The sequence below is a fragment of the Leptodactylus fuscus genome, chromosome 2 (genome assembly GCF_031893055.1).
Source record: "Leptodactylus fuscus isolate aLepFus1 chromosome 2, aLepFus1.hap2, whole genome shotgun sequence".
In the NCBI taxonomy this organism is placed as follows: Eukaryota; Metazoa; Chordata; class Amphibia; order Anura; family Leptodactylidae; genus Leptodactylus; species Leptodactylus fuscus.
The window spans coordinates 5,697,198-5,715,258 of record NC_134266.1 but is presented as its reverse complement, the minus strand read 5'-3'; the positions used below and the strand labels follow the sequence as shown (position 1 = coordinate 5,715,258).

Here is an 18,061-nt window from a genome sequence, read left to right as displayed (position 1 = left end):
TGACTCAGATCTACATAATTTAGATATATAGTGATGTGTAAAATCATTGCAGGTAGAAATATTCTTTAAGGACTCAATCTTCTTATTGAGTTATAAGTGAGATTTCGGCAGTCATGCACTTCTCCATTGCACACGCATCAGGCCTGTACTTGTACCTGTCAGGCTCACCAGCCACTACAGATATGTCACAGCGCACAGTAGGACATTTTCTTGAAGTTGGATTCCTGATGTATTTCCTAGCTGTGCTCTGGAATAAAACTCTACACAGTGTGAGATTTTTTACAGAAAAGTTTATTTCTCTGTGGAAAAATCATCAAATTTACTTTCCAATGTTGGACCAGATACTTCACTGCAAATGCTGTAACCAATAAGTTCTGGCAAGAAAGAAATTTCATTATTGCCCTTGTGGCCGATTCAGTTTATCCAATGTCCATTTAGTTAAAATGAAACGTAGTTAAAATCATATCTGTCTTTCTGTACTGATCCTGAGTTACATCCTGTATTATACTCCAGAGCTGCGCTCACTATTCTGCTGGTGCAGTCACTGTGTACATACATTACATTACTTATCCTGTATTATACTCCAGAGCTGCGCTCACTATTCTGCTGGTGCAGTCACTGTGTACATACATTACATTACTTATCCTGTATTATACTCCAGAGCTGCGCTCACTATTCTGCTGGTGCAGTCACTGTGTACATACATTACATTACTTATCCTGTATTATACTCCAGAGCTGTGCTCACTATTCTGCTGGTGCAGTCACTGTGTACATACATGACATTACTTATCCTGTATTATACTCCAGAGCTGCGCTCACTATTCTGCTGGTGCAGTCACTGTGTACATACATTACATTACTTATCCTGTATTATACTCCAGAGCTGCGCTCACTATTCTGCTGGTACAGTCACTGTGTACATACATTACATTACTTATCCTGTATTATACTCCAGAGCTGTGCTCACTATTCTGCTGGTGCAGTCACTGTGTACATACATTACATTACTTATCCTGTATTATACTCCAGAGCTGCGCTCACTATTCTGCTGGTACAGTCACTGTGTACATACATTACATTACTTATCCTGTATTATACTCCAGAGCTGCGCTCACTATTCTGCTGGTACAGTCACTGTGTACATACATTACATTACTTATCCTGTATTATACTCCAGAGCTGCGCTCACTATTCTGCTGGTGCAGTCACTGTGTACATACATTACATTACTTATCCTGTATTATACTCCAGAGCTGCGCTCACTATTCTGCTAGTGCAGTCACTGTGTACATACATACATTACTTATCCTGTATTATACTCCAGAGCTGCGCTCACTATTCTGCTGGTACAGTCACTGTGTACATACATTACATTACTTATCCTGTATTATACTCCACAGCTGCGCTCACTATTCTGCTGGTGCAGTCACTGTGTACATACATTACATTACTTATCCTGTATTATACTCCAGAGCAGCGCTCACTATTCTGCTGGTACAGTCACTGCGTACATACATTACATTACTTATCCTGTATTATACTCCAGAGCTGCGCTCACTATTCTGCTGGTACAGTAACTGTGTACATACATTACATTACTTATCCTGTATTATACTCCAGAGCTGTGCTCACTATTCTGCTGGTGCAGTCATTGTGTACATACATTACATTACTTATCCTGTATTATACTCCAGAGCTGCGCTCACTATTCTGCTGGTGCAGTCATTGTGTACATACATTACATTACTTATCCTGTATTATACTCCAGAGCTGCGCTCACTATTCTTCTGGTACAGTCACTGTGTACATACATTACATTACTTATCCTGTATTATACTCCAGAGCTGCGCTCACTATTCTGCTGGTGCAGTCACTGTGTACATACATTACATTACTTATCCTGTATTATACTCCAGAGCTGCGCTCACTATTCTGCTGGTGCAGTCACTGTGTACATACATTACATTACTTATCCTGTATTATACTCCAGAGCTGCGCTCACTATTCTGCTGGTGCAGTCACTGTGTACATACATTACGTTACATATACTGTATCATACTCCAGAGCTGTGCTCACTATTGTGCTGGTACAGTCACTGTGTACATACATTACATTACTTTTCCTGTATTATACCCCAGAGCTGCGCTCACTATTCTGCTGGTACAGTCACTGTGTACATACATTACATTACTTATCCTGTATTATACTCCAGAGCTGTGCTCACTATTCTGCTGGTACAGTCACTGTGTACATACATTACATTACTTATCCTGTATTATACTCCAGAGCTGCGCTCACTATTCTGCTGGTACAGTCACTGTGTACATACATTACATTACTTATCCTGTATTATACTCCAGAGCTGCGCTCACTATTCTGCTGGTACAGTCACTGTGTACATACATTACATTACTTATCCTGTATTATACTCCAGAGCTGCGCTCACTATTCTGCTGGTACAATCACTGTGTACATACATTACATTACTTATCCTGTATTATACCCCAGAGTTGCGCTCACTATTCTGCTGGTACAGTCACTGTGTACATACATTACATTACTTATCCTGTATTATACTCCAGAGCTGCGCTCACTATTCTGCTGGTGCAGTCACTGTGTACATACATTACATTACTTATCCTGTATTATACTCCAGAGCTGCGCTCACTATTCTGCTGGTACAGTCACTGTGTACATACATTATATTACTTATCCTGTATTATACTTCAGAGCTGCGCTCACTATTCTGGTGGTGCAGTCACTGTGTACATACATTACATTACTTATCCTGTATTATACTCCAGAGCTGCGCTCACTATTCTGCTGGTGCAGTCACTGTGTACATACATTACATTACTTATCCTGTATTATACTCCAGAGCTGTGCTCACTATTCTGCTGGTACAGTCACTGTATATATACATTACATTACTTATCCTGTACTTTAAGTGATTTCCTTTCTGTGACTCCCTTGGACTGCTGGGATTGTAGTTTTGTGACATGTGTAGAGTCTCAGATACATTGTATCTTTTTGTTGCTCTCGGACATGAGGATATATGAGGATATATGGAGGTATTACTACTTTTGCCTGTGATATTTGTTAGTCGGAGTCTTCACATTCTGCAGATAAATATAATCACATTTTCCTTCCCTGGGGAATATTTGCCACTAACTCCTGGAGACAATTAGATATCTTGGCCCTGAGTTCACATCACGTATGAGCTCAGATAGTGGAGACCTTCTGTGACCTCGGCACATCGCAGGCTGTAGAGTGCCTCCCTGACCTCAGGCGCCGCTTTATTACTAATGATTTCCACTTTATTTAGCGCTGTCTAAAAATATAGTTAATTCCCCCTGAGAAGTAAAGAAGAAGCTGCAGAAAATAATACATTCTACTAATAAGAAAGTTTCCGGGTTATGAAGATGGAGCCGGAGAAGTTCTTTACTTAACACCGCACCTTTTGGTGTCCTCTGACCCTCAGTGACCAGCAGCGCCACCACAGGGGAGAAGAAGCATTACACAATTCTGCAGGGAGTATCTATGTAATCCATGGACATGTCAGGTCCTCCATAGAGAAGACTCTTTACATGTCCTCTGCCCTCCAGATGATGGATGAGGGTCCTCAGTGGTGAATTCCTGACACATTTGTTTCTTGCTGCCACTTCCTGACTTTGTTCCTTCCATATTCTCTTTATCACTTGTCCTTCCATAGTTTTCAGGCAGTGTATAAAAATGTATCTCAAATCTGTTCTCTCCTGACCATACCCATACCATACCCTCGTGCTCTCCTGGTCCTGTCCGTGCTCCCTACAGGTCCTGCTTCTGTTCTTTTAAGGTCCTACTCCTGTTATATCACAGTCCTCCCAGTGCCCTCTGGTCTGATCTCTTCTCTCTCCTGGTCCTCCCCCTGGTCTCTTATAGTCCTGCCTCTACTGTCCTCAGGTCCTGCCTCTACTGTCCCCAGGTCCTGCCTCTACTGTCCACATGTCCTGCCTCTACTGTCCCCAGGTCCTGCCTCTATTGTCCACATGTCCTGCCTCTACTGTCCCCAGGTCCTGCCTCTACTGTCCCCAGGTCCTACCTCTACTGTCCCCAGGTCCTGCCTCTACTGTCCACATGTCCTGCCTCTGCTGTCCACAGGTCCTTCCTCCGCTGTCCACAGGTCCTGCCTCTGTTCTCTCTTGGTCCTTCCTTTACTCCCTTATCCTTGTACCCCTCTGTTTCTTCTTGGTCATACCTGTACTTCTGCTTCAGTTCCCTCAATGTTGTCCATTTCTTTCTTTCTTTAGTTCTGTCCTGGTCCTACCTCTTTTCTCTCCTGGTCTTTCTCTTGCTTTCTGCAGGTCCTTCCTCTGTTCTCTCGTGGTTCTGCCCCTCCTCTCTACAGGTCCTTCCTCTGTTCCCTCCTGGTTCTGACCCTCCTCTTCACAGGTCCTTCCTCTGTTCCCTCCTGGTTCTGCCCCTCCTCTCTACCGGTCCTTCCTCTGTTCCCTCCTGGTTCTGACCCTCCTCTTCACAGGTCCTTCCTCTGTTCTCTCCTGGTTCTGTCCCTCCTCTCTACAGGTCCTTCCTCTGTTCCCTCCTGGTTCTGCCCCTCCTCTCTACAGGTCCTTCCTCTGTTCTGTCCTGGTTCTGCCCCTCCTCTCTACAGGTCCTTCCTCTGTTCCCTCCTGGTTCTGCCCCTCCTCTCTACAGGTCCTTCCTCTGTTCTCTCCTTGTTCTGCCCCTCCTCTCTACAGGTCCTTCCTCTGTTCCCTCCTTGTTCTGCCCCTCCTCTCTACAGGTCCTTCCTCTGTTCTGTCCTGGTTCTGCCCCTCCCCTCTACAGGTCCTTCCTCTGTTCTCTCCTGGTTCTGCCACACCTCTCTACAGGTCCTTCCTCTGTTCCCTCCTTGTTCTGCCCCTCCTCTCTACAGGTCCTTCCTCTGTTCTGTCCTGGTTCTGCCCCTCCCCTCTACAGGTCCTTCCTCTGTTCTCTCCTGGTTCTGCCACACCTCTCTACAGGTCCTTCCTCTGTTCTCTCCTTGTTCTGCCCCTCCTCTATAAAGGCCCTTCCTCTTCTCTCCTGGTTCTGCGTCTCCTGTCTACAGGTCCTTCCTCTGTTCTCTCCTGGTTCTGCCCCTCCTCTCTACAGGTCCTTTCTCTGTTCCTTCCTGGTTCTGCCCCTCCTCTCTACAGGTCCTTCCTCTGTTCTATCCTGGTTCTGCCCCTCCTCTCTACAGGTCCTTCCTCTGTTCCCTCCTGGTTCTGCCCCTCCTCTCTACAGGTCCTTCCTCTGTTCTCTCCTTGTTCTGCCACTCCTCTCTACAGGTCCTTCCTCTGTTCCCTCCTGGTTCTGCACCCCCTCTCTACAGGTCCTTCCTCTGTTCCCTCCTGGTTCTGCCCCTCCTCTCTACAGGTTCTTCCTCTGTTCTATCCTGGTTCTGCCCCTCCTCTCTACAGGTCCTTCCTCTGTTCTCTCCTTGTTCTGCCACTCCTCTCTACATGTCCTTCCTCTGTTCCCTCCTAGATCTGCCCCTCCTCTCTACAGGTCCTTCCTCTCTTCTGTCCTGGTTCTTCCCCTCCTCTCTACAGGTCCTTCCTCTGTTCTGTCCTGGTTCTGCCCCTCCTCTCTACAGGTCCTTCCTCTGTTCTCTCCTTGTTCTGCCCCTCCTCTCTACAGGTCCTTCCTCTGTTCCCTCCTTGTTCTGCCCCTCCTCTCTACAGGTCCTTCCTCTGTTCTGTCCTGGTTCTGCCCCTCCTCTCTACAGGTCCTTCCTCTGTTCTCTCCTGGTTCTGCCCCTCCTCTCTACAGGATCTTCCTCTGTTCCCTCCTGGTTCTGACCCTCCTCTTCACAGGTCCTTCCTCTGTTCTCTCCTGGTTCTGTCCCTCCTCTCTACAGGTCCTTCCTCTGTTCCCTCCTGGTTCTGCCCCTCCTCTCTACAGGTCCTTCCTCTGTTCTCTCCTTGTTCTGCCCCTCCTCTCTACAGGTCCTTCCTCTGTTCTCTCCTGGTTCTGCCCCTCCTCTCTACAGGTCCTTCCTCTGTTCTCTCCTGGTTCTGCCCCTCCTCTCTACAGGTCCTTCCTCTGTTCTCTCCTGGTTCTGCCCCTCCTCTCTACAGGTCCTTCCTCTGTTCTCTCCTGGTTCTGCCCCTCCTCTCTACAAGTCCTTTCTCTGTTCTCTCCTTGTTCTGCCCCTCCTCTCTACAGGTCCTTCCTCTGTTCTCTCCTGGTTCTGCCCCTCCTCTCTACAGGTCCTTCCTCTGTTCTCTCCTTGTTCTGCCCCTCCTCTCTACAGGTCCTTCCTCTGTTCCCTCCTTGTTCTGCCCCTCCTCTCTACAGGTCCTTCCTCTGTTCCCTCCTTGTTCTGCCCCTCCTCTCTACAGGTCCTTCCTCTGTTCTGTCCTGGTTCTGCCCCTCCTCTCTACAGGTCCTTCCTCTGTTCTCTCCTGGTTCTGCCCCTCCTCTCTACAGGATCTTCCTCTGTTCCCTCCTGGTTCTGACCCTCCTCTTCACAGGTCCTTCCTCTGTTCTCTCCTGGTTCTGTCCCTCCTCTCTACAGGTCCTTCCTCTGTTCCCTCCTGGTTCTGCCCCTCCTCTCTACAGGTCCTTCCTCTGTTCTCTCCTTGTTCTGCCCCTCCTCTCTACAGGTCCTTCCTCTGTTCTCTCCTGGTTCTGCCCCTCCTCTCTACAGGTCCTTCCTCTGTTCTCTCCTGGTTCTGCCCCTCCTCTCTACAGGTCCTTCCTCTGTTCTCTCCTGGTTCTGCCCCTCCTCTCTACAGGTCCTTCCTCTGTTCTCTCCTGGTTCTGCCCCTCCTCTCTACAAGTCCTTTCTCTGTTCTCTCCTGGTTCTGCCCCTCCTCTCTACTGGTCCTTCCTCTGTTCTCTCCTGGTTCTGCCCCTCCTCTCTACAGGTCCTTCCTCTGTTCTCTCCTTGTTCTGCCCCTCCTCTCTACAGGTCCTTCCTCTGTTCCCTCCTTGTTCTGCCCCTCCTCTCTACAGGTCCTTCCTCTGTTCTGTCCTGGTTCTGCCCCTCCTCTCTACAGGTCCTTCCTCTGTTCTCTCCTGGTTCTGTCCCTCCTCTCTACAGGTCCTTCCTCTGTTCCCTCCTGGTTCTGCCCCTCCTCTCTACAGGTCCTTCCTCTGTTCTCTCCTTGTTCTGCCCCTCCTCTCTACAGGTCCTTCCTCTGTTCTCTCCTTGTTCTGCCCCTCCTCTCTACAGGTCCTTCCTCTCTTCTCTCCTGGTTCTGCCCCTCCTCTCTACAGGTCCTTCCTCTGTTCTCTCCTGGTTCTGCCCCTCCTCTCTATAGGTCCTTCCTCTGTTCTCTCCTGGTTCTGTCCCTCCTCTCTACAGGTCCTTCCTCTGTTCTCTCCTTGTTCTGCCACTCCTCTCTACAGGTCCTTCCTCTGTTCCCTCCTGGTTCTGCCCCTCCTCTCTACAGGTCCTTCCTCTGTTCTCTCCTTGTTCTGCCCCTCCTCTCTACAGGTCCTTCCTCTGTTCTCTCCTGGTTCTGCCCCTCCTCTCTACAGGTCCTTCCTCTGTTCTCTCCTGGTTCTGCCCCTCCTCTCTACAGGTCCTTCCTCTGTTCTCTCCTTGTTCTGCCCCTCCTCTCTACAGGTCCTTCCTCTCTTCTCTCCTGGTTCTGCCCCTCCTCTCTACAGGTCCTTCCTCTGTTCTCTCCTTGTTCTGCCCCTCCTCTCTACAGGTCCTTCCTCTGTTCTCTCCTGGTTCTGCCCCTCCTCTCTATAGGTCCTTCCTCTGTTCTCTCCTGGTTCTGCCCCTCCTCTCTACAGGTCCTTCCTCTGTTCTCTCCTTGTTCTGCCACTCCTCTCTACAGGTCCTTCCTCTGTTCCCTCCTGGTTCTGCCCCTCCTCTCTACAGGTCCTTCCTCTGTTCTCTCCTTGTTCTGCCCCTCCTCTCTACAGGTCCTTCCTCTGTTCTCTCCTGGTTCTGCCCCTCCTCTCTACAGGTCCTTCCTCTGTTCTCTCCTGGTTCTGCCCCTCCTCTCTACAGGTCCTTCCTCTGTTCTCTCCTGGTTCTGCCCCTCCTCTCTACAGGTCCTTCCTCTGTTCTCTCCTTGTTCTGCCCCTCCTCTCTACAGGTCCTTCCTCTGTTCTCTCCTGGTTCTGCCCCTCCTCTCTACAGGTCCTTCCTCTGTTCTCTCCTGGTTCTGCCCCTCCTCTCTACAGGTCCTTTCTCTGTTCTCTCCTGGTTCTGCCCCTCCTCTCTACAGGCCCTTCCTCAGTTCCCTCCTGGTTCTGCCCCTCCTCTCTACAGGTCCTTCCTCTGTTCTCTCCTGGTTCTGCCCCTCCTCTCTATAGGTCCTTCCTCTGTTCTCTCCTGGTTCTGCCCCTGCTCTCTACAGGTCCTTCCTCTGTTCTCTCCTTGTTCTGCCCCTCCTCTCTACAGGTCCTTCCTCTGTTCCCTCCTTGTTCTGCCCCTCCTCTCTACAGGTCCTTCCTCTGTTCTGTCCTGGTTCTGCGTCTCCTCTCTACAGGTCCTTCCTCTGTTCTCTCCTGGTTCTGCCACTCCTCTCTACAGGTCTTACCTCTGTTCTCTCCTTGTTCTGCCCCTCCTCTATACAGGCCCTTCCTCTGTTCTCTCCTGGTTCTGCGTCTCCTCTCTACAGGTCCTTCCTCTGTTCTCTCCTGGTTCTGCCCCTCCTCTCTACAGGTCCTTTCTCTGTTCCTTCCTGGTTCTGCCCCTCCTCTCTACAGGTCCTTCCTCTGTTCTGTCCTGGTTCTGCCCCTCCTCTCTACAGGTCCTTCCTCTGTTCTCTCCTTGTTCTGCCCCTCCTCTCTACAGGTCCTTCCTCTGGTCTCTCCTGGTTCTGTCCCTCCTCTCTACAGGTCCTTCCTCTGTTCCCTCCTGGGTCTCCCCCTCCTCTCTACAGGTCCTTCCTCTCTTCCCTCCTGGTTCTGCCCCTTCCTCTCTACAGGTCCTTCCTCTGTTCCTTCCTGGTTCTGCCCTTCCTCTCTACAGGTCCTTCCTCTGTTCCCTCCTGGTTCTGCCCCTCCTCTCTACAGGTCCTTCCTCTGTTCTGTCCTGGTTCTGCCCCTCCTCTCTACAGGTCCTTCCTCTGTTCCCTCCTGGTTCTGCCCCTCCTCTCTACAGGTCCTTCCTCTGTTCTCTCCTTGTTCTGCCACTCCTCTCTACAGGTCCTTCCTCTCTTCTGTCCTGGTTCTTCCCCTCCTCTCTACAGGTCCTTCCTCTGTTCTGTCCTTGTTCTGCCCCTCCTCTCTACAGGTCCTTCCTCTGTTCCCTCCTTGTTCTGCCCCTCCTCTCTACAGGTCCTTCCTCTGTTCTGTCCTGGTTCTGCCCCTCCTCTCTACAGGTCCTTCCTTTGTTCTCTCCTGGTTCTGCCCCTCCTCTCTACAGGATCTTCCTCTGTTCCCTCCTGGTTCTGACCCTCCTCTTCACAGGTCCTTCCTCTGTTCTCTCCTGGTTCTGTCCCTCCTCTCTACACGTCCTTCCTCTGTTCCCTCCTGGTTCTGCCCCTCCTCTCTACAGGTCCTTCCTCTGTTCTCTCCTGGTTCTGCCCCTCCTCTCTACAGGTCCTTCCTCTGTTCCCTCCTTGTTCTGCCCCTCCTCTCTACAGGTCCTTCCTCTGTTCTCTCCTGGTTCTGCCCCTCCTCTCTACAGGTCCTTCCTCTGTTCCCTCCTTGTTCTGCCCCTCCTCTCTACAGGTCCTTTCTCTGTTCTCTCCTGGTTCTGCCCCTCCTCTCTACAGGTCCTTCCTCTGTTCTCTCCTGGTTCTGCCCCTCCTCTCTACAGGTCCTTCCTCTGTTCTCTCCTGGTTCTGCCCCTCCTCTCTACAGGTCCTTTCTCTGTTCTCTCCTGGTTCTGCCCCTCCTCTCTACAGGCCCTTCCTCTGTTCCCTCCTGGTTCTGCCCCTCCTCTCTACAGGTCCTTCCTCTGTTCTCTCCTGGTTCTGCCCCTCTTCTCTATAGGTCCTTCCTCTGTTCTCTCCTGGTTCTGCCCCTCTTCTCTATAGGTCCTTCCTCTGTTCTCTCCTGGTTCTGCCCCTCTTCTCTATAGGTCCTTCCTCTGTTCTCTCCTGGTTCTGCCCTTGCCTTCTCCTTCTGCTGCCTCTTTTTCCTCCATTTCCTCTTGTTACATTTTGTCTTCCCTCCGCTTTATACAGGTCCTTCCTCTGTTCCCTTGTTTCCCCCATATCCTCTTATTTCTCTGTTATCTCTGGTCTTGCTTCTGTTCCTTTGTATTCTTACCTCTAGTCCTACGTCTTATTGTACATTTGTTTCCTTACACTCTTGCCCCTGGTCCTCCACCTGCTCTTATCCTCCCGTCTCTCCTCGCTCACCTTTCTGCCTTCCTTTCCATCATAATACTCACAGTTCACAGTGACCCGGACTTGTTTTACATCAGCTGAAGCTACTTCATTGGCCGCTTTGCACTCGTATTTTCCAGACTGTTCTCTAGTGATGCCTTGGATATCCAGATATTCCTCTTCACCTTCAAAGTCTCTGGCTGCACAGAAGGAAAACACATTCACCCATTAGTAATCCACTCCATGTAGATTTCAGTCTATTTTCCATATAAAACACAGAATATAATACAAGACTGTGTACAGTATATTTTAATACTGAAACATTGTTGCAAAAATAATAACAGTTTTTTGTAATCTTTGGGACATTTCAATAGTCAAATGTCTTCACTTTGGGTCCTCCAGATTGGGAGAGGTCGTGAGGCAGAGTCAGCCCAAGAGCTTACACTTACCCCTCTGGGAATGGGGCACTGACAGCAGCTATTTGGGGCAGTGTCGGTGAGCGGATGCGCCGCGCAGCCATGTTTCATGTTATTTACTTGTATTCACTACAAATAATATCAATTGCAGCTTGTATTAGGAATAACAGGAACTCCGATGCCGCGGCAATAGCATCAGATCTTTAGAGCGCCGGCTCCGTTAGAGTTAGCGGCCTCCATCTTATTTACAGTTACGATGTGTCTCATCCCACCGCAGGAAACCAGATTATCTGGCAAAATATAATAATCTTTTGTGGTATTTTAGCCGAATAAGGAGAGAAAACTAAAATCTATAATTCCCATTTGTATGCTAATGCACTGACACACTTGTCACACGGCGGGCTCGAGAGGGAGCTCTTCCCAAACACACGAGAGCTTTATCTGCTCCGAGACAGACTCCTATGTGGAAGCGATAATGACAGGAGAGACGCCGAGAAAATCGCCAGCACAGAGGACTGGGAGCAGAATCCTCGCCCAGGAGCCATCGCTGCACACAAAGCACGACTGACAGCCCCCAGCCCCATGGATTTAGGAGATCCTCCAACTCCAAGCATACACTCGGGTCCTCCAAATGTATATCCAAGAATAGGAAAGATAGTGGCCAACAAAGTTTGACTCTAGAACCACTGACAAATTTTAATTGCAGTACCACACATGACCATTTGGTGTGCTGTGTATGCACCTCACACAGCGCTCCCATTTCTGGTTAAGTTAACTTGCAGTACCATATCTGACCACACGGTGTGCTGTTACAAACAGCCCTTCCATCCTGACCTATCAAACACCCCCTATTTTTACCTGCAGTACCACACCTGTCCATATGGGGTGCTGTTACAAAAAAGAAATGAAAAAAACTTGCGTTTTAGCTACATATAGCACACCACAACTCATTTTGACCTATGAAACACTTCCTAAATTTACTTGCAGTACTAGACCTGACCACTTGGTGTGCTGTTATGGAAACAAAAATAAGCACACGGTGCAGGGTGAGGCTAGGTTAAACCTAGTGTTGGGGTGTCCATTGTTCTGATCTATCAGAGGACTGACTATAATATACAGACAGCACTGACTATAATGGGGTGTGTCGGGTGTTTTTATACTGACAGTTGTGTGTTGTAACAGGGTGCAGATGTGATCACAGCCTGACATCACTACCGCGATAAGTATAAGCGCCCTGTCTCATTACGATGGGTTCCCCCGGTTCTTGCTGCAGGCGAGTTAAGGATTTTTCTCAAATCTGCATTATTGCAAACCTGTCTGTCTGAACCTCTCCCTAGCCAGGACCACCAATATGCAGCTGTCTGCAGAGCGAGCGGCCGTGACAAACAGGATGTAAATAAAGTGGACGCGCGATCGGGGGCGCAGAACACAATTGGGAAACAGGCCTGATTTGTCTAGTCTGCTATTTAGTCCTCATGTGAGCAGACAAGTTGTCAGGCTAAGTGTGGGCCTCGCTAAATGCTTGATTTTATGTAAGTACTGCAGTGGAGGCGAGACACTGCGCTGATGGAGGAGATAAATACAAGATCCGTTACCTCAGCCAGACTCCGCACTCTCGCCCTGCTTTACACCCCATTTACTCTCCTTTACGTAATGTTATGTCTGGATTTATAGGACCTTTTATCACCTCCACCAACTCCAACTTCAATAGACAACGCTCCACTGATTCTGGTGCAATTGGAATTTTCTCTCTAGCCCCCACCATTCCTGAGTCATCATGGCCGAAAGTTTCAGCACATTTCTGCTCCCTGCAGTCAGCTGGGCGGGGCTTGTCTGTCTACTCCTGACAAGCACCGCCCACCTGACAGTAGATGCTGCAGAATGTAACTAAAGTGATTGCTCAGGAATGATGGGGGCTACAGAAAAAAATTCCAACGACGTCAGAATCAGTGGAGCGTCGTCCATTGAAGGAAGCAAAGAGATGAGGATGGTGGAGACAGACACAAATCAGGTATTAAGAGAGTCTCTCCCTCTGGAGGACCTGACATGTCCTCACAATGCACAGATAGCGAATTGATTTCAGTAATGGAAGTGTAATACTCCATTTCTCCACCAGGGGCATCACAGATAAATTGAACACTATCCGCCAAGTACTAAAAACTATAAATAAGAATGGCTACGTATGTACAGAGGAAGCATTGCTGATGGGGGATATCCATACACACAGTCAGTGGGGGGCCGTATGATGGCACTTGGAGCCCACACAGCTCCTGTATCATCCAAGCCCTGCTGTACATGCTGCGTGCACTGCGCTCTACTACATGTACATGCCTATGATGGAGGAGGCTTAAAGAGCATGAATAACCTCCCAGATTTCCTATTGCAGCCATGTGATGGCGCTGCACTGACAGGTGGTGCTGCAGTAACACAGCGCCCCCTGCTGGGCTTCAGATCCTGTGACGCAGTATAGATGATTTATACAAGCCTCACCCTATGAGTAATGTCTCCCAGGTTCCTGTATACAGCGGCAGATATTACCATAATCCACAGCATTAACCCCTGCAGTGAATTGTTGCTCGCAACCTGTCTAATTCAGACAAACTGACCTAAATGCAGGATTTTTGCACCAGGGCGGTCGATGCTGCAGGCGGCGCAGGAGCCCGGTGATGTACTACAAGTGCAGGGACAACATATTAGCATGACTTAGCTCCGGCGAATACACGGCGGTATATGTAAGGTGCAGTCATTAGCTAATGCGCGTCCATTTGCATATTGGCTCAGGCTAGGTGCATTATGGCATTGGGGGTATAAGATAGATATTAATAACCATCCATCTGCAAGTGAAGATTCTCCATCACTCCTTCCCCTCGCAGGGATTTCACCTTGAGTCTCGTCTTCCTTCCTCTTATTAAATGCAGTGTTTTCCCATAAACCCATTAATATGCAGGAAATTAAGTGAAATTTGTTGTTTAATAGTAAATCTGTGGGCAGTGAGTGACAGTGAGCGATGGCGCCGCCGCACTTGTGCAATTTACCTGCCAATGACTTTGGGATGAGCCTTATTATTACTGTCAGGCCCCCCAGCACTAATTACTGAAGCCTCCTGGGAAGGGGCTATTAATGAATAATGCAGATATGGGGAAGGTCATATGTCCTACAGTATTGTGCAAGATGTCCATTAAAGGGGCTCTCCAGCCTCTAAACACATCTAAAGGGATTACCCCAAAATCCAGACCCCTGCTCCATCCTGGTTTCTTTGCTGTGTGATGATCAAACACTCTCTGCAGGTCTAGAACTGGTATCTGAGCACTGTATAGTACTGGTATCTGAGCACTGTATAGCACTGGTATCTGAGCACTGTATAGCACTGGTATCTGAGCACCGTATAGCACTGGTATCTGAGCACTGTATAGTACAGGTATCTGAGCACTGTATAGCACTGGTATCTGAGCACTGTATAGCACTGGTATCTGAGCACTGTATAGTACAGGTATCTGAGCACTGTATAGCACTGGTATCTGAGCACTGTATAGCACTGGTATCTGAGCACTGTATAGTACAGGTATCTGAGCACTGTATAGCACTGGTATCTGAGCACTGTATAGTACAGGTATCTGAGCACTGTATAGTACTGGTATCTGAGCACTGTATAGCACTGGTATCTGAGCACTGTATAGCACTGGTATCTGAGCACTGTATAGCACTGGTATCTGAGCACTGTATAGTACAGGTATCTGAGCACTGTATAGCACTGGTATCTGAGCACTGTATAGCACTGGTATCCGAGCACTGTATAGTACAGGTATCTGAGCACTGTATAGCACTGATATAAGAGCACTGTATAGTACAGGTATCTGAGCACTGTGTAGTACTGGTATCTGATCACTGTATAGCACTAGTATCTGAGCACTGTATAGTACTGGTATCTGAGCACTGTATAGCACTGGTATCTGAGCACCGTATAGCACTGGTATCTGAGCACTGTATAGTACAGGTATCTGAGCACTGTATAGCACTGATATAAGAGCACTGTATAGTACAGGTATCTGAGCACTGTATAGTACTGGTATCTGATCACTGTATAGCACTGGTATCTGAGCACTGTATAGCACTGGTATCTGAGCACTGTATAGTACAGGTATCTGAGCACTGTATAGCACTGATATAAGAGCACTGTATAGTGCAGGTATCTGAGCACTGTATAGCACTGGTATCCGACCACTGTATAGCACTGGTATCTGAGCACCGTATAGCACTGGTATCTGAGCACTGTATAGCACAGGTATCTGAGCACTGTATAGCACTGGTATCTGAGCACTGTATAGCACTGGTATCTGAGCACTGTATAGCACTGGTATCTGAGCACTGTATAGCACTGATATCTGAGCACTGTATAGTACTGGTATCTGAGCACTGTATAGCACTGGTATCTGAGCACACCCTTGTATATTCACTTGTAATTGGTTTAGGGTAAGCCGCTACAGGTTGTCCATTGATTTTGTAATCATTATGGAAGTATTGGTATTAGTTAGTTTCCCTACACCCTTGTATATTCACTGTATAGCACTGGTATCTGAGCACTGTATAGTACTGGTATCTGAGCACTGTATAGTACAGGTATCTGAGCACTGTATAGTACTGGTATCTGAGCACTGTATAGCACTGGTATCTGAGCACTATATAGTACAGGTATCTGAGCACTGTATAGTACTGGTATCTGAGCACTGTATAGCACTGGTATCTGAGCACTGTATAGCACTGGTATCTGAGCACTGTATAGCACTGGTATGTGAGCACTGTATAGTACTGGTATCTGAGCACTGTATAGCACTGGTATGTGAGCACTGTATAGCACTGGTATCTGAGCACTGTATAGCACTGATATAAGAGCACTGTATAGTACTGATATAAGAGCACTGTATAGCACTGATATCTGAGCACTGTATAGTACTGGTATCAGAGCACTGTATAGTACAGGTATCTGAGCACTGTATAGCACTGGTATCTGAGCACTGTATAGCACTGGTATAAGAGCACTGTATAGTACTGGTATCTGAGCACTGTATAGCACTGATATCTGAGCACTGTATAGCACTGGTATCTGAGCACTGTATAGTACTAGTACCTGAGCACTGTATAGTACTGGTATCTGAGCACTGTATAGTACTGGTATCTGAGCACTGTATAGTACAGGTATTTGAGCACTGTATAGCACTGGTATCTGAGTACTGTATAGTACAGGTATCTGAGCACTGTATAGAACTAGTATCTGTGCACTGTATAGCACTGGTATCTGAGCACTGTATAGCACTGATATAAGAGCACTGTATAACACTGTTATCTGAGCACTGTATAGCACTGGTATCTGAGCACTGTATAGTACAGGTATCTGAGCACTGTATAGCACTAGTATCTAAGCACTGTATAGCACTAGTATCTAAGCACTGTATAGCACTGGTAGCTGAGCACTGTATAGCACTAGTATCTAAGCACTGTATAGCACTGGTAGCTGAGCACTGTATAGTACAGGTATCTGAGCACTGTATAGCACTAGTATCTAAGCATTGTATAGCACTGATATAAGAGCACTGTAAAGCACTGGTATCTGAGCACTGTATAGCACTGTTATCTGAGCACTGTATAGCACTGGTATCTGAGCACTGTATAGTACAGGTATCTGAGCCCTGTATAGCACTAGTATCTAAGCACTGTATAGCACTGGTAGCTGAGCACTGTATAGTACTAGTATCTGAGCACTGTATAGTAAAGGTATCTGAGCACTGTATAGTACTGGTATCTGAGCACTGTATAGTACTGGTATCTGATCACTGTATAGCACTGGTATCTGAGCACTGTATAGCACTGGTATCTGATCACTGTATAGTACAGGTATCTGAGCACTGTATAGCACTGATATAAGAGCACTGTATAGTGCAGGCATCTGAGCACTGTATAGCACTGGTATCCGACCACTGTATAGCACTGGTATCTGAGCACCGTATAGCACTGGTATCTGAGCACTGTATAGCACAGGTATCTGAGCACTGTATAGCACTGGTATCTGAGCACTGTATAGGACTGGTATCTGAGCACTGTATAGCACTGGTATCTGAGCACTGTATAGCACTGATATCTGAGCACTGTATAGTACTGGTATCTGAGCACTGTATAGCACTGGTATCTGAGCACACCCTTGTATATTCACTTGTAATTGGTTTAGGGTAAGCCGCTACAGGTTGTCCATTGATTTTGTAATCATTATGGAAGTATTGGTATTAGTTAGTTTCCCTACACCCTTGTATATTCACTGTATAGCACTGGTATCTGAGCACTGTATAGTACTGGTATCTGAGCACTGTATAGTACAGGTATCTGAGCACTATATAGTACTGGTATCTGAGCACTGTATAGCACTGGTATCTGAGCACTATATAGTACAGGTATCTGAGCACTGTATAGTACTGGTATCTGAGCACTGTATAGCACTGGTATCTGAGCACTGTATAGCACTGGTATCTGAGCACTGTATAGCACTGGTATCTGAGCACTGTATAGTACTGGTATCTGAGCACTGTATAGCACTGGTATGTGAGCACTGTATAGCACTGGTATCTGAGCACTGTATAGCACTGATATAAGAGCACTGTATAGCACTGATATAAGAGCACTGTATAGCACTGGTATAAGAGCACTGTATAGTACTGATATAAGAGCACTGTATAGCACTGATATCTGAGCACTGTATAGTACTGGTATCAGAGCACTGTATAGTACAGGTATCTGAGCACTGTATAGCACTGGTATCTGAGCACTGTATAGCACTGGTATCTGAGCACTGTATAGTACTGGTATCTGAGCACTGTATAGCACTGATATCTGAGCACTGTATAGCACTGGTATCTGAGCACTGTATAGTACTAGTACCTGAGCACTGTATAGTACTGGTTTCTGAGCACTGTATAGTACTGGTATCTGAGCACTGTATAGTACAGGTATTTGAGCACTGTATAGCACTGGTATCTGAGTACTGTATAGTACAGGTATCTGAGCACTGTATTGAACTAGTATCTGTGCAGTGTATAGCACTGGTATCTGAGCACTGTATAGCACTGATATAAGAGCACTGTATAACACTGTTATCTGAGCACTGTATAGCACTGGTATCTGAGCACTGTATAGTACAGGTATCTGAGCACTGTATAGCACTAGTATCTAAGCACTGTATAGCACTAGTATCTAAGCACTGTATAGCACTGGTAGCTGAGCACTGTATAGCACTAGTATCTAAGCACTGTATAGCACTGGTAGCTGAGCACTGTATAGTACAGGTATCTGAGCACTGTATAGCACTAGTATCTAAGCACTGTATAGCACT

At 47.5% G+C, this 18,061-nt stretch overlaps 1 protein-coding gene across 4 annotated transcripts in view; it reads right to left on the bottom strand.

The window, feature by feature from the left end:
- LSAMP (limbic system associated membrane protein) overlaps positions 1 to 18,061 on the bottom strand; it is a 1,679,098-nt gene that overhangs the window by 73,441 nt on the left and 1,587,596 nt on the right. For all 4 annotated transcript variants that reach the window (XM_075263299.1, XM_075263298.1, XM_075263300.1 and 1 more), the window contains one exon: positions 10,336 to 10,470. In XM_075263299.1, the coding sequence (XP_075119400.1) occupies positions 10,336 to 10,470 (135 nt within the window). The remainder of the gene's footprint in view (positions 1 to 10,335; positions 10,471 to 18,061) is intronic.